We start from the raw sequence: 15,309 nt of genomic DNA, 5'->3' as shown, positions 1-15,309 counted from the left end.
GGAAATTCATAGGTTCATCATTCATATAACAAAGCTCATGATTTAGTTTTTTTTATAATATGCAGAGTCCGTATGCATTATGGTCATCCAGATGTCTTTGATAGAATCTTCCATATAACACGGGGTGGCATTAGCAAGGCTTCTCGAGTTATCAACATTAGTGAAGATATTTTTGCAGGCATGTTTACATGTCATATAACCTTTTCTTTTCTTTTGGGTTCTCATTATCGATGAGAACTGATTGATTTTAGACCTATTTTGATTAGAATGTTTAGTAGAATTACAAATACGTAAGTGAAGCCCATTTGGATATGAAGTTAAAGTAGAACTACAAATAGGTAGAATCTATGCTTAATCTTTACCTCCAAGGATTCAGCACCTCTCCCTACCTCTATAGAAGAGGCATAGAATGATTCTTTTGGGGTAGTTAGTTCATAGTGTAAAGTCATACCAAAATGAAAGCAGCTGGGTCATATTCGTGAATCCCGCTGGTTTAGTGACAGGACAAAATTCTTGAACCAATTGGGGAATGGAGTTCAATATGAACCTATTTCATCTCTGAAAGCTTCATGCTGTCTAATATATGAAGAAATGAAGATTGTGCTTGGTACTGGAACACACTTTATAGCACAAACTACTATAAAATTTATTTTAGTACATGAGATTTCTTCAGATCTCTCATAAATGGAACAGCTTCTGAAAATCATCCAAGTTTGCCAAATGCAAAATCAAATGGCTACAAACATGATTTTCTCATATAATAGAATTCTTATCTCAAGTTGAGATTATAATACTTTCCAGAAAATAATCCATGATAAAACCCTTAGTTCCTCTTTCTAAGATCAACAATTAAATCAATAGAAGTCCTCCCAAGTACTTTGAGAAACTAACAAATTTGATAATTTTATATCTGGATAGTTATTGCCAAGGATTATTTAAAACAAATGCTCAGTGCTGTTGTAAATTTAATACGAAACACATCATCTAGTTTAAACACAGTAGACCTAGACCTTCCACTATTTGAAATGGTACTAGACATCCTAAAAAAACAATGGATCTCTTGCAACAAGAATCTCATATCATTCTCAACGCACATAATCTATTAACTCTCTCCTTCCCTCTCTCTCTCTCGGTATTTTTCATGGCCATTCTGTGGTAAAATTATTTAGGACAAGAAACTAAATAGCAAAATTTTGCTCTATTAGACCCTATTTTATAATTTTATTGTTTTATAATATTAAGATATTATTGTTATTGTTATGTCTCTTTTTATAAACTTCTGATTTATTAAACGAAGCTGGTGTCTCGTTAGTAACTCTCTTTTTGAGTGGTATAAGAAGATCATTTCCTTATGTGCAACATACTAGGTTCATTTCAAGCTAAAAAACTTGAAGGTCACAAATATACTGCACATTTTATTTTCCAGAGATGAAGAGTTGACTTTTGTACATTGTGCAGGATTCAGTTCTACTTTGCGTCAAGGAAATATCACTCATCATGAGTACATTCAGGTGCAGTTTCACATTTTCATTTCTTTCCTGTTTCTCTTATTTTACTTGAAATTTGAATCAAAACTATTTTTCCCAATTTACAGGTTGGGAAAGGGCGAGATGTTGGTCTCAATCAGATTGCTGTGTTTGAAGGAAAAGTTGCAGGTGGCAATGGGGAGCAAGTTCTCAGTCGGGACATTTATAGGCTCGGGCAGCTCTTTGATTTCTTCCGAATGTTGTCGTTTTATTTCACTACTGTGGGATTTTACTTTTGTACAATGGTATATAACTCTGTTTTTGGACTCGATGTGACTTGTTATGTTTTGTCGATATGAAGGTTGGCATTGTTTGCCAGCACTTACTCAGTATATCATAAAAAAAATGAATCATGAACTTCTAACAGGCATGCTGATCATATGCAATTGATAGAAATGGCGTATACTCTTTTGGTTTAGCAGACTAGTTGTAGCCAATTCATCACTTCTACTTTTGTTTAATTCTTGAAGTGTACATCCTTTGTATGTCCTCTCTCTATTTGCTTGCCTGATCATATGCAATTGATAGAAAAGGTGTATACTCTTTTGGTTTAGCATTCTAGTTGCAGCCAATTCATCACTTTCACTTTTGTTTAATTCTTGAAGTGTGCATCCTTTGTATGTCCTCTCTCTATTTGCTTGCCTGACTCATGATTGTATGAATCTGTTGTACACTATTTTATAAGTATGGGTGACCGGAGGAAAGAAATCTTTGTTGCCTTCATGATTATGAAAACTATGTATGCTGTAACATGTGAATATTCTAAGTATTCTTTATGGATAAAAATCAAGAAAAATAAGTGAGGAAGAGAGATTCAGAAACTACAGAATGATTTTAGAGATTTGTCAGATAGAAAGTTTAGAAACTGCATTATGATTTTTGAATATTTGGCTACTTGTAGTTTTTGACTAGTTCGCTTTTTAAACTCTTTTGCAGTTGACAGTTCTGACAGTATACATCTTCCTTTATGGGAAGTTATATCTGGTACGTAAAATTTGCTCTGCTTCTTGACACACTTTACAGGCACAAAAATAGCCACCCCCTTCTCGCTGATCTCCTAATTAGTTGCTGCATCCTGCTTGAGGGCAGTATGGTGGCTTAACAGCAAGTACTTAAATATTATCTTTTAATAAATGTCTTAAATGGAGGTTTCGCCCTCATTGGTGCCATATTGACCGAGTAACAAATGATGCTGTATAAATTCAGATGAATAAATTTTCCTCACTTTCTTATTGCTTGACAATTATATATGCTATTATGTTTGATTAGCTATTTGACTATCCTTTAGTTTTCCTTTCATGCTCCTCTTAGGAGTGTCTGCTTGTTCTTCCTCACTCTCCACCTCTATGAAAGCTCTAGTCTGTTAAATGATACACTTCCATATTTGTGCTAGTGGTTCCCAGTTGTATCTCTCTGATGCAGTTCTTTTTCAGGCACTTTCTGGAGTTGGCGAACAAATTCAAATGAGATCTGATATATTGCAGAATGATGCGCTAACTGCTGCCCTAAATGCACAGTTTCTCTTTCAAATTGGTATTTTTACTGCAGTTCCAATGATTTTGGGCTTTATTTTGGAGCAGGGATTTCTGAGGGTAAACTCATGTCTCATGTCATTTATTATTATTATTTTATATTTGGCGATGGAATGAGATTGTTTCTTGCTTGAATTATGTGCAAGTAATTATGGTTATCTGGATATAGGAATGTGGGCACCTGGTAATTTGATGTCATGTGAGTTTCTTCTTTTATTGCTTGTCAAAAGTTGTCTGGAACCCTGGATGTACTTTATTGAGGTCAATGCTGTGGCTTATCTGTTTTTAGCATCAGTTTTCTTGATTGTCCTAGTGTGTTAAAGAAGGATGATCTGCAGTATTAAGGATGTTTTCAGAAAATGAATGTATGGATATTTGATTCTGAAATTTTACTGATTATAGTATAAGGATGTTTTCAGAAAATGAATGTATGGATATTTGATTTCTGAAATTTTACTGATTATAGTATAAGAATACTTTGGATTATAATTTCTTTTACTTGGTGGCACAATAGCCTTTTATACAAATGTATTATCTGGATGATCAATGTTCTCATTTATTTTGACTTGCTTACTGTATCTTAATTTTGATGGATTCTGTCTGTATTTGTGAAATGTCTTGCTGATGTAGTAAATTGTGATGTGTGATGTCTTTTGACCAATTATATAATGCATCTTTTTTAATTTCCCAGCCCAGTGCTAAATATTTTGAATTTAACATATATCTATTTGGTAGATCTTAGGGATGTCTTTTTTTTTTTCTTGTCACATTAGAAACTTAATTGCCACATGCGCATGTTCAAAATTAAAAATTATTCCCAGCAGGTGATGATTGATTATTTAAGGACACTGATTGAAATTTCTCTATTTTTTATGCATATACATATATATATATATATATATATATATTTGCTGCATTTAGTTTTGTTCTTCATTTTGCATTATCCAACAGCAATATAGCAAATTGCACGGAAATTGTTGATGCTTTATGTACTAGCATTTTACTGATTTAGCACTTGTTCCTTCTTCGCTTGATAATGCTGGCTTTCAAGAAATCAAGTTTCTCACTTTGATGATTTTTTGTTGATTGCTGCAGGCAATTGTCAGTTTCATTACAATGCAGCTCCAGCTTTGCTCTGTTTTCTTCACATTTTCGTTGGGCACAAGAACACATTATTTTGGTCGGACGATTCTTCACGGCGGAGCTAGGGTATTTCTGCTTTCTTTTATTTTCCCCTTCTCATTCTTTTCTTCTGAATGTGGAATGCAGTATAATAATGTCTTTTATAAACAGTATCAAGCCACTGGAAGGGGATTTGTTGTCCGCCATATTAAATTTTCAGAGAACTATAGGCTCTACTCCCGCAGTCATTTTGTCAAAGGGTACTTTCTCTTGTTATTTTATATATATACACATATGCTTCACTACTATTTCCACTTCCCCCCATATATAATCATAAATTTAACTTTCACTGTAATTGTTATTACCACATCAAATATAACTATCGGTGCACACTTGAGAATGAATTTAACTGTCAATGCAACTATGATCTTATTTTTCCAACTATATTTCGGATCATATATATATATGTATTGGTTAATTGCCACTTCTGCACCCATTATTAGATAATTAGAAGTCCAGTAACTGCAAAAATTACCATTCTATTTCACTGAGAAAATAATGATCGTGTCAATATATATTCACATGCATGGAATTTAATTGGATCTCCTCTTGCATTCAGGCTAGAAGTTGCGCTTCTGCTGGTGGTTTATCTTGCTTATGGATATAATGAAGGCGGTGCACTGGCTTATATTCTTCTTACAGTTAGCAGTTGGTTTATGGCTCTGTCTTGGCTTTTTGCACCATATTTGTTCAATCCATCTGGATTTGAGTGGCAGAAGTAAGCATTGTGTCCATATCTTCTTTGTTTTTTGAAATTGTTGCCTTTTATTAAATAGTCCTTTCATATTTGTAGGACTGTTGAGGACTTCAGGGATTGGACGAATTGGCTGCTTTACAGAGGAGGAATTGGGGTTAAGGGAGAAGAAAGCTGGGAAGCTTGGTGGGACGAAGAACTGGTATTATACCTGCATTCTTTCTTTTACTATCATTTCTTTATCCTATAATTTGGTTTGATCTTTATCCATTCTAGCTGTAGTTAACACAGGTGATGGTAAGATTAATGAGGCAACTGGATATGTGCACATGCCATTTTACCTCATCCTGTAGGCATCATAGGCTAGATGTTTTCCAGAGTTGATAACTGCCTCCTTTCATGGTGGAATTAATGTGTCCAATTAAATTACTCTGTTATTTAATCGACAATCTTCCTGTTAGGATGTGCTAACCTAAATTGTGTGATGGCATTCAACCGTATATATTTTAGGAAGTTCACTGTCTTTTTAGAAACCAACCCTTACTATTATTTTACTTCATTGTACAAATTTGAAAAAGAGCATGTAGTGATCAAAGATTACTACAAGCAGCTACAGCCAGTACTCTTTCTAGTTACAACAAGTACTAGGATGTCAAAGAATACCTTAAGAAGGTTAAACCCATCAGAAAGTCCCTATATTATTTGCTTTTATTTCACTTGGTCCTTATCAAATTTTTCACATTTAAGTAGTCCTTAACTATTTATTTTGTATACTCGTGGTCCTTCTGTGGACGGAATCACGAAATGTTTCATGTCAATCAAAACAACGAAATGTCATGTAAGAAAGGACCGCGAGCGGTAATGTGCTATAAATGGTTAATGATGTAATTTCTGTTGGCAAAAGAAATTGTTACACTCTACCTTGTTTTACCGTTGGAACACAATGCTGTGATTAGTTGCTAAATTTTTGCATCTTATAACAATTAAGCGCTAGATCTTTGAACGAAGTGCTTCATTGGAGTATTTTGCTTGTGCCTTTACCTTGGCAAGATCCTAACTCAAGCAATTTTGTCTAAGTTAAAGGTTCCTTCATGTTCATTTCTTTCAAGTAGCTGTAAGGCTTGAAAGGGAATAGTATTTAAGGTTGGCAAAGGAGGATGGGATTCTCTTGCATGATAACTCTCCATGCCAAATGTTCTTTTGTGGCCTAATCTCTTGAGAAGTTTTATAGTTGGAAGTTCTCACCATATAACGTTTAAATTTTTTCAATCCTCTAGGAGATCCCTTCTACACTTCATATTTACTCTTAGGTTCCTCTGGGAGCACATTACTATTTTATGTAATAGAGTATGACTTATTTTTCATACAAGCAGTTTGCTGCTTGTTCAGTTCGGTAGATGTCCTATATTTGGTCCTTGAAATAGCTCATTAACCTGTGAGATATGGCTCTTCGCAACCTTCCAAATTCTTTTATTTGTCATCCTACCAGGTGTACATGATGATGCAATATAGAACTCCCAAGTCCCATTAAAACCTTTAACATTTAATCCAGAGTTTTTCTTTTTCTTAATCTTGTCTATCTTTGCCTTATTTTTATATTAATATCTATTTTGAATTCTTTAATGGTTCCAAAAACTTGTGCTGCAGTCGCATATTCGAACCTTTGGTGGGCGAATAATGGAGACCATCTTGAGTTTACGCTTCTTTATCTTTCAGTATGGCATTGTCTACAAGCTAGACATACAGGGAAATCAGACATCACTGTCGGTAATAACTCTGCTTCTTGCTGATTTTTTTTCTGAAACATCGTGCTACATAATGTTTAATTTTTCCTATCTGTCTATTTTTTTTTCTAATGAGAATCTTTGATTGTCTCCAAAGTGAGCTTGGGTCAAATAGAAGATTGCATTATCGGTTACCTTATGAGTTGCTCCTGTTCTGCCTGTGTCATTCTCGTGCTTATTATGCATAGAGAACTTAAAAGCCTTTTTTTCTCTGCTCATGTAGGTGTATGGCTTTTCCTGGGCTGTTTTAGCGGGGCTTATACTTCTTTTCAAGGTGCAACAATACAACTCCAAAATCCTTAATCTTTAGCTCCTAATTATGGACCTTGCTTTGCATATGGTTTGAGATTTGAATCAATTTTAAATTTGTGTCCTCAGGTGTTCACTTTCAGTCAGAAGATATCTGTCAACTTTCAACTTTTGTTGCGCTTCATCCAAGGTGTTGCCTTCTTGTTGGCATTGGCTGGCTTAGCTGTTGCAGTCGTGTTCACAGATTTGTCAGTTCCAGACATTTTTGCTTGCATCTTGGCATTTGTACCCACTGGATGGGGAATTTTATCTGTGAGTGCTTTTAATCCGAATTGTCTATATTCATGTTTTTGTTGCATGCCTTGTATTATGAGGCTTATGAAAAAATTAATCTTCAGATTGCTGCTGCGTGGAAGCCTGTGATGAAAAGACTTGGATTATGGAAATCCGTTCGTTCAATTGCTCGGTTGTATGATGCTGGGATGGGGATGCTGATCTTTATTCCCATAGCTTTATTTTCATGGTTTCCATTCGTATCAACATTCCAGACCAGGCTCATGTTCAATCAAGCATTCAGCAGAGGGTTGGAAATTTCTCTCATTCTTGCTGGAAATAATGCCAACACTGGCATATGATGGTAAGCAGTTGTAACTCTGTCCACTAGGGTTGTGCATTATGTTCGAACCGAACTAATCCAAAATTTTGAACTTTTTTTAGACGGAATCAACCTGAGTTTACAAGAATTTGAAATATTTCTAACCAAAAGTTGATTTTTTGGTTAAATTTGGTTTAAACTAAGAGTCAACTGAAATTGATTTACTTTCTAAACTGAATCAACCTTAAACTAAATATTTCAATAATATCAAACCAATCCAAATTTATTGGTTTAGTTCAGTTATACTCAAAAATGTAATATTTCGGTGTAATATGTCCGGTTAATCTGCTTTGCTTCGTCTAATAACTATCCAAGTTCTTAGTCTTTACTCTTTTCCCCCTCTCCTGTTGCAGGTGCTACTGCTTCGGTATAAACTTTGGATATTGACCTTCTCACCTATTAGTTATAGGTGTCCATTGATTGTATTTTTCGAGTTGATGTATAGATAAACAATTTTAAAGGCAATTTTGATGTGCTAGTGTATTTGTGTAAATATGTTATCTATTTGCATCACATAACTGGTTGATTTGACCAAACTCAATTGTCATTGTAATATTAATGATTAAAAGAAAAGCTGTAGAATGCATTTTTAGAATTCATTTTTGTTTTAGTTATTCGAACATAAATTACAAAAAATAATAACCCGAGCAAAGATTACCAAAATCTATTTGGCAGTTTTCAGGATAAATATCCCAACAATGTTCAAATTACATGCTTGAACTTAAATATTCGGGAAAAACCTATCACGCCTCAAGCATTTCTTAATGTGCTTAAGCTATATATGCTTAATATTTTGGGATTTCTAAAAAAAAATCTAAAATTTTAAAAATATTCAAAAAAATCTGACTTTTTTCATTTACAAAAACATCGAGTTGATTTAAAAATATTTAGAAAAATACTAAAAAAAGAGAATTATTTACAAAAATAAGGTGCGTATAATGTTGGTATATTAAAATTTATGAACCAGAAAATTTGAGAAAAGTATTTAGTTGGCAAAACCCATCCTAAGGCCTCTCTACTAGTTCTATTCGAGAAGTTCTTACCTTAAAGTTGTTCACGACCGAATCTTTTTACTCTTAAAAATTGCATTTTTAAGTCCTTATGTGAATGGAAAATGACAAGTGTGTCCCATTCTCTGTTAACTAACAAAACTGCCGTTAAAAAATGCCACATCTTCATAGTTCCACATCACCATTTCCTTTCAATAAAATTCTTACATTTCTTGTCATACCTCTATTTAATATAGGGTCCAATTGCAATTTACTTTCAATTACTAATTAGTTAATTATCATAAAAAAATTACTAATTAGTGGATTTTAATTAGGGGTAATATATGAAAATTAGTGTAAAAGTTAGTTACTTTTAGAAAGTGGACAAGAGTTCTGAGACAAAAATATTTCTCAAAGTGGACTACTCTTGGGACGGAGGGAGTGTTACATATGACTAAGATCCATATGTTGTATGCGTGGCTACAACTTATTCATACTCTCATTAACGGCAAGTGATACACACTTGCCATTTTTCATCCATATAAAGGCCTAAAAATGCGATTTTTGTAAGTAAATGGACTCGGTTGTTAGCAAGTTTGAGGCAAAGACTTCTAGAATAAAAATGGTAAAGTAAAGGGTCTTAGAAAGAGTTTTGCCTATTTAGTTTAATATTGGTATAATTTCAGTATACTTTTGATATATCGATAATAATTTTATATATATATAGATTTTATAGTTGATAACACACTTTTTTTATATATATTTTTATTATAGTTGGTAGTGAATTAGAGAATTAGTTTACTATTGGTATAATTTTAGTACATTGTTAGTTTAATTTTTAGTAAATGATGTGGTATAATGTTGGTATAATTTTTATTTAATACTCTCTCTGTCTCGTAAAGATAAAAAAAAGTAGCTACTTTTTTTGTCCCAGAAAGATAGAAAAAGTCGTGTTATAAAAATTATTAAAATACCATTAGAATTTATTATATCAATATTAATTGATTTGTAGTTTCAATGTATGACTTTAAACATTTGAAATTCCATTGGACAATATTTATATAGTGGCTTTGATTTTTGTAAACTATTAAAAAATAAAAGGGTAATTTAGAAATTAAACACAAATTAACTATAACTAACTAACTTCTTAATTCTTGCGAAAATGCAACTTTTTCTATCTTTACGGGACGGAGGGAGTATTAATAAAATTTAAGTATGTTATGATAAGTATACTTTTGGGATAATATTAGTATACTTTTAGTATACTTTTAGTTTATTAGTATACTGACACTATACCGATAATATACATCATATTTTTGTAATAATTATTTTTTGGATTAATTGCAAATTAAATCACAAACTTTACCCTAATTTGCAATTACAAGACGAACTTTAAAACTTGGCAATCTCAGTAACGAACTTTCATTTTTTTGGCAAATTGGTACACCAATCTTAAAAACCACTAATGTGTAATGTACCGCCACGTATTGTTACATGATTGGCTGGTATATCAATTTGCCAAAAATGATAGTTGGTTACTGATATTGTCAAGTTTCAAAGTTCGTGTTGTAATTGCAAATTAGGGTAAAGTTCGTGATTTAAATTGCAATTAACCCTTATTTTTTTGTTATTTTTGAAAATATTTTTAAGTCAACTCGGTGTTTTTGTAAGTGAAAAAAGTCAAAAAGACATCTTTGTAATTATTTTTATTTTTTGATAAATGATATGATTTCCTCTTATTTTAAAGAGTTTAATGCTAAAATAGAGGTCCATTAAATTTAAAGTTGAGAGTGTATTTAATTCTCTGCATGTGGAGAGCTAAATTCACTCTCTATTTCTTATCTCTTTAATAAAATTCCAAATTCAAAATGTATAGATTATTTTTTTAATTTTTTAATATGTATTTTAATTTTACTTCAAAAATATAAAAAAATGTCATAAATATAAAAATTAAATTAATTAATATTTATTAAAAAAGTGTTATATTTTAGAAAATCCATTGGAATAAAGTTAAAAATTGTATTCTTTATATGCAAGATGCTTTCCATTTTTTAAAATATACTCTTCAAAATAGAGTATCATTAGAAATGCTTACACATCAAATGTGCTCTCATTTCGTTCCGCATCAGCTTGTTTCTCTATTAATTACTGACAGGCATAAAACCTATAACAAAATGGAAATATACCGAAATGAGTTTTACAAGAAAATGTTATAAATATTGTATTTCAAAGTTTCATAAGCGTTTCCGAAAATAAAAGTGAAACACCGGACCATAACATTTGAAAAGTTCTCATGCTAGGAGGCAATACAATTCAGATATCCTATAAATAGGTCAACCTGACAGGACGGAATTTCGTCTACCACAACTCAAAAATCCTCCACATAATGCTTAAACTTTCCTCTTGATGTTAAAATTACGTGGTACTTAGGATACGGGACATTTTATCCAATAGCTATAACTATAACCGCATCATTATGCTTCATTTTAATTAACAGAAGTACACAAATGGTGAGAACTTCTGTATGAATCTATTCAAGATAGGGAGCAAAAGATGCCAAAACTTGCTTGTAAACTGGTTTCTTGAAATCTACAGCCTGCAAAGAGAAAAAGGAATGAACAACTAATACTACAATCTTAAATGCCTAAATCTATTAGAATTTTTCTCGTACCTTTAGGTATTAGATTACTGAAATACCCCTTGTAAGGGGGTTTCAGCGGAATGGAACAAAAATATTAAATGAGTTATATAAAGTAAGAAGGCCAAATAGTAATTTTGATATAATCTCGGGTGATAATAAATCCCCCGATTAAGAATTAAGGATTATTAACATGAATGTATGAGCAAGAACCCTGCTTTCTTACCTACCATTAGGACAGTTATAGAAGTCCGTTTCATTTTTTAAGCGTATGGAAGTCTAGCTCCTAATGTTACATCCTACAATAGATTCTTCTCTAATATTACCATTAATCATATTAGATAACATTTGTAGAGGCCAAGAGAACCGTTTGTCATAGTAGGACTTATGCAAAGAGAGATTTCATCCTATAGTTGCTTTACTGAGGCAAAACCGCTGTTTCGGTCAAAACAAATGTTCTAGCTCTTCAGCCAGAAACAGGACAAAGTCTTACGAAAAGATCTTGGGATTTCAATGCTGTATTGCATGAGATGATAGTTTTTTGTATAGCTATATTCAAAGTAGATTAGGATTTGAGAGTCAGAAATTATGGATGATGCCATGAGCATATTGTAGAAGTGGCTTTCATCTTTGAGAAAATGGCAATCAAGGATGATGAATAGTGGCATTTCCAGCTAAGGAAGCTCGAACACTTAAAGGTTGTTTCAATATGTGAAAATTTACTTTGTTTCTGTTAGTATTTAGTTTCTTCCCTAAATGAATGCTCTATGAAAGCCTAAAAGGGTATAGACGTCCAGAGAACTTTAGAGTCTAATACCTCTAACTATTGGAATTTGACATCATATGAGAATTAGATTTCGGCCTCAGTCGGAAAAGAATTTGGAGCAAAGTATATATTAACAATTGACTCGATCAATTAATTAAACCGAGGGAGGTGAAAACCACTCACATGATCAAGTATTTGTTCTGGTGACATCCACGACCATTCTCCAAACTCAGGTTTTTCTGAGCCATCACCTAAAAGATTAATCTCTTCATCTTTCCCAGTGAACTTAAGCAGAAACCTGCATTCGCATTTGTGAATTTAATTAGATAAAATGTAAAATGGCAGGGGTTTAAGTGAGAAAAGTTCCCATAGTAACTCATTGAGTTTTATCAGTTTAAACTAACTAGAAATGGATTTTCTCAGACTCAAAGGGGCATGCTCTATTACTTAGACTAGCTGATATGTCAAGTCTAAAAAAGTGAATCATGCATCATAATACACACAGGCTGTAGTATTTACTTACCACTTTTGTACTTGACCTTTCCAGTCAGATCCCCATTGATGTTTAAGTTTCTCCCTAACTTCCGGTGGGAAGTCATACGTCAACCAATTAGGTCCCTGCATGATGAGCGAAGTAAACGATTATAGAATTATCTAACAGTGTATGAAAGGAAATTGTATTTCCTAGTTTTTTTCTCTATATTATCATTTTCCTCCAATTTTGTTTATTAATTTTGACATCCGAACAAAGGAAATAAGTTTAGTTATTTCCTTTCTAAATTGCCATTGAAACAAAAAACTGTTGTCAAACATAGATGTAAGAGAAAGACGAACTTAATAGCTGTAAAGAGACCAGCAATGTTTGCACCATTATTCAAAAACATCAGAACAGCTAATACTCCCTTTTGATGATGCATTTAAAATTTAAAAAAGCAAATTAAGCATTGGAAAAAATTGATATTAGGAGAGACTAATATTAGGAAAGTAACTGCTGAAACTAAGAATTTAAGAGAAAATTATTAGAACTAAAATTAAATTATCTGCTGAAACTAAGAGATTGTAAAGAAATTGCTAGGAGAACTACGTTCTGCAGGAAGTAATAATGTGATACAAACTACTCGGCAACAGTAATACAGAATAGAATACTGCAGTTCATGGTGAATACAAGAACTTGGCAGTTAAGAAATAAAGATTATAGCGCCACTACAAAGCAAGATATAAAATATGCTATAATCTAATTTTAAAGCAGAGATAATAAAGTTGAAAGATGGTGATAACTTCTCCAAGAAAATTATTCCAATAGTAATGACGGAATATTTACATTATTGATGCATCATATCATGTACTACATCATTTATGCGAAACAAAACACTTCATAAAAGATCATCAATCATCCTCAATGTTGAGTAAACAAATCAATGAACTTCACCAAACCACGAAAGCGATGTAAGAGTAAACACGTAAAAGTAAAACGAAACCTCAGCAAGAATTTCAGCGGAGCTAATCCCCGTCTCTTCTTTTAACTCCCTGACGGCTGCAGCCTTCGGATCTTCACTCTCATCTATACCTCCCTGTTTCATATGGTTGTAAGAAACATCATTAGCAAACAACTATTACACAAGAAGTATAATTTTCAGAAACAGAATGCAAATTAAGAGCTATATAGCAACACTAGCAACAGAGCATCCTTTTGTATGTTTTATAGAGCTAGTAACTATACCTATAATCTAGGTAGCACGGACACCTCGCTTGATCATCATGTCCGGTTTCAAAAACGTTTCAAACACTTAATGTTTCGTAGGGGTGAGCAAAAAAACTGGCCGGCTGAATTAACCGACCGAACCGATGACTTTCGTTTGGTTCGGTTAAAATTTTAGGCCGGTCGGTTCGGTTTTAATATAAAAAAATTCAGTTTTTCGGTTATCGGTTCAGTTTTAATTTTAAATTATCCAAATTAAATGAACCGACCGAATCAGCCAAAAAATTTAATTTTTTTAACTTTTCTCATTTTTTTGTCGGTTTTGACCGAATTAACCGACATACTCGGTCGGTTCGGTTTTAAATTGGTCAGTTCAGTTTTCGGTTAAAATTTCTTATTCGGTCGGTTCGGTTTTAACTATTCGGTCAAATGGTTAATTCGGTTAAGGGGTTGTTGGTTCGGTTTTGACCGAATCGATCGAATGCTCATCCCTAACGTTTGGGACACGAAACTTCATTTTTTACATAGAAAACCTTAAAATAACATTGTTTCGCCGTGTCCGTACCCAATTTAGAGGACCATGATCACATCATCCTCTAAATTCTCAAAACCTCTGCCGCCCATTTATTGATTGTTGATCATAATAAAAGGGTAGATTTGATATGAAGATTACCTGAGGCATTTGCCAAGCACTAGGTATATCCAGTCTTGAAGCAGCAAATATCTGCACATATCTATACAGTTAAAGGTTTTCAAATACATAACCAAATTCAAAAAAAAATGAAAAAAAATGATAGCTACATGAAATAAACCTTTTTAGAAGGACTGATTAAGCAAATACCAACATTTCTTCGATACCCTTCTGGGGAAGACTCCATTGATGACGACACGGTCCTTGAAATTATTGCAGTGTGACACAGAGGGATGTTATTGTGGTGTGTCAATTTGGAGAATTTTTTAGTGTGGTTTAGAAATGGCGAGGAGTAGCATTTGAATCGGCAAAATGCCATCTTTATTTCAACAAAAACAAAAACATCGATATATAATAATTGGAAAATATGGAGAACTTTTTTTAGTTTTTTGGCTTAATTACTTAAAAATCACTCACTTTCAACTTTTTTTTCGTTTATACCCTGACCTAGAAAAAAATTCATTTATACCCTGACGTATGCATTTATGTTTCACCTCTACCCCGAGGCACTAAATTAACCTTTTTTCATTAAAAAAAAAGTTTAAAATAGTTCTTCATTTTTAACCTAAGCTAATTAAAGTTTAATTAGAAATGAATTTTTCTCTAAATGAAGGACTATTTTAAACTTTTTTTTAAATGAAAAGAGGTTAATTTAGTGCCTCGGGGTAGAGGTGAAACATAAACACATACGTCAGGGTATAAATGAATTTTTTCCTAGGTTATGGTATAAACGAAAAAAAATTCAAGGTGGGTGGTTTTTAAGTAATTAAGCCTAGTTTTTTATGTTAATGTTTGATAGTTATTGATAATAAAACTTAAGTTAAAAACGATTATAATTTTTATTTATAGTAAATTAAATAATACATATATGACGAAAGCCGGTTTTTTTTCAAAGGCTAGTCTT

The 15,309-nt window shown here is 32.7% G+C and overlaps 2 protein-coding genes across 2 annotated transcripts in view; one reads left to right on the top strand and one right to left on the bottom strand.

Moving 5' to 3' along the window:
- Positions 1-8,217, top strand: part of LOC126669886 (callose synthase 9) — a 37,484-nt gene extending 29,267 nt beyond the window's left edge. Inside the window, exons 39-52 of the mRNA XM_050363523.2 lie at positions 66-178; positions 1,459-1,511; positions 1,595-1,771; positions 2,463-2,510; positions 2,960-3,118; positions 4,154-4,267; positions 4,352-4,440; positions 4,800-4,958; positions 5,034-5,136; positions 6,582-6,701; positions 6,942-6,992; positions 7,097-7,279; positions 7,366-7,604; positions 7,976-8,217. Of these exons, the coding sequence (XP_050219480.1) occupies positions 66-178; positions 1,459-1,511; positions 1,595-1,771; positions 2,463-2,510; positions 2,960-3,118; positions 4,154-4,267; positions 4,352-4,440; positions 4,800-4,958; positions 5,034-5,136; positions 6,582-6,701; positions 6,942-6,992; positions 7,097-7,279; positions 7,366-7,602 (1,606 nt within the window). The 3' untranslated portion in view covers positions 7,603-7,604; positions 7,976-8,217. The remainder of the gene's footprint in view (positions 1-65; positions 179-1,458; positions 1,512-1,594; positions 1,772-2,462; positions 2,511-2,959; positions 3,119-4,153; positions 4,268-4,351; positions 4,441-4,799; positions 4,959-5,033; positions 5,137-6,581; positions 6,702-6,941; positions 6,993-7,096; positions 7,280-7,365; positions 7,605-7,975) is intronic.
- A 2,585-nt stretch (positions 8,218-10,802) lies between these two features.
- LOC126666595 (nudix hydrolase 26, chloroplastic-like) lies at positions 10,803-14,751 on the bottom strand. Its single transcript, XM_050359403.2, has 6 exons — positions 14,527-14,751; positions 14,388-14,438; positions 13,494-13,586; positions 12,539-12,633; positions 12,199-12,313; positions 10,803-11,207 (listed from the first exon to the last, which is right to left on the bottom strand). Exons 1-6 carry the CDS (start codon positions 14,722-14,724, stop codon positions 11,142-11,144), a joined length of 618 nt encoding a protein of 205 aa, XP_050215360.1. The 5' UTR covers positions 14,725-14,751; the 3' UTR covers positions 10,803-11,141.
- Positions 14,752-15,309: the final 558 nt, after the last annotated feature.

The sequence above is a fragment of the Mercurialis annua genome, linkage group LG2 (assembly GCF_937616625.2).
Source record: "Mercurialis annua linkage group LG2, ddMerAnnu1.2, whole genome shotgun sequence".
Classification (NCBI taxonomy): domain Eukaryota; kingdom Viridiplantae; phylum Streptophyta; class Magnoliopsida; order Malpighiales; family Euphorbiaceae; genus Mercurialis; species Mercurialis annua.
Note: the sequence above shows the minus strand (reverse complement) of the source record. Positions and strands in the feature narration are given on the sequence as shown.

Bases quoted from the DNA above. Each gene is read 5' to 3' on its own strand.
- LOC126666595 (XM_050359403.2), bottom strand. From the start codon at position 14,724: ATGGCATTTTGCCGATTCAAATGCTACTCCTCGCCATTTCTAAACCAC. The intron at 13,587-14,387 runs GTAATCTTCATA...CATATGAAACAG, and splicing joins GTGCTTGGCAAATGCCTCAG to GGAGGTATAGATGAGAGTGA. The intron at 11,208-12,198 runs GTGAGTGGTTTT...TTCTCTTTGCAG, and splicing joins CAGAACAAATACTTGATCAT to GCTGTAGATTTCAAGAAACC.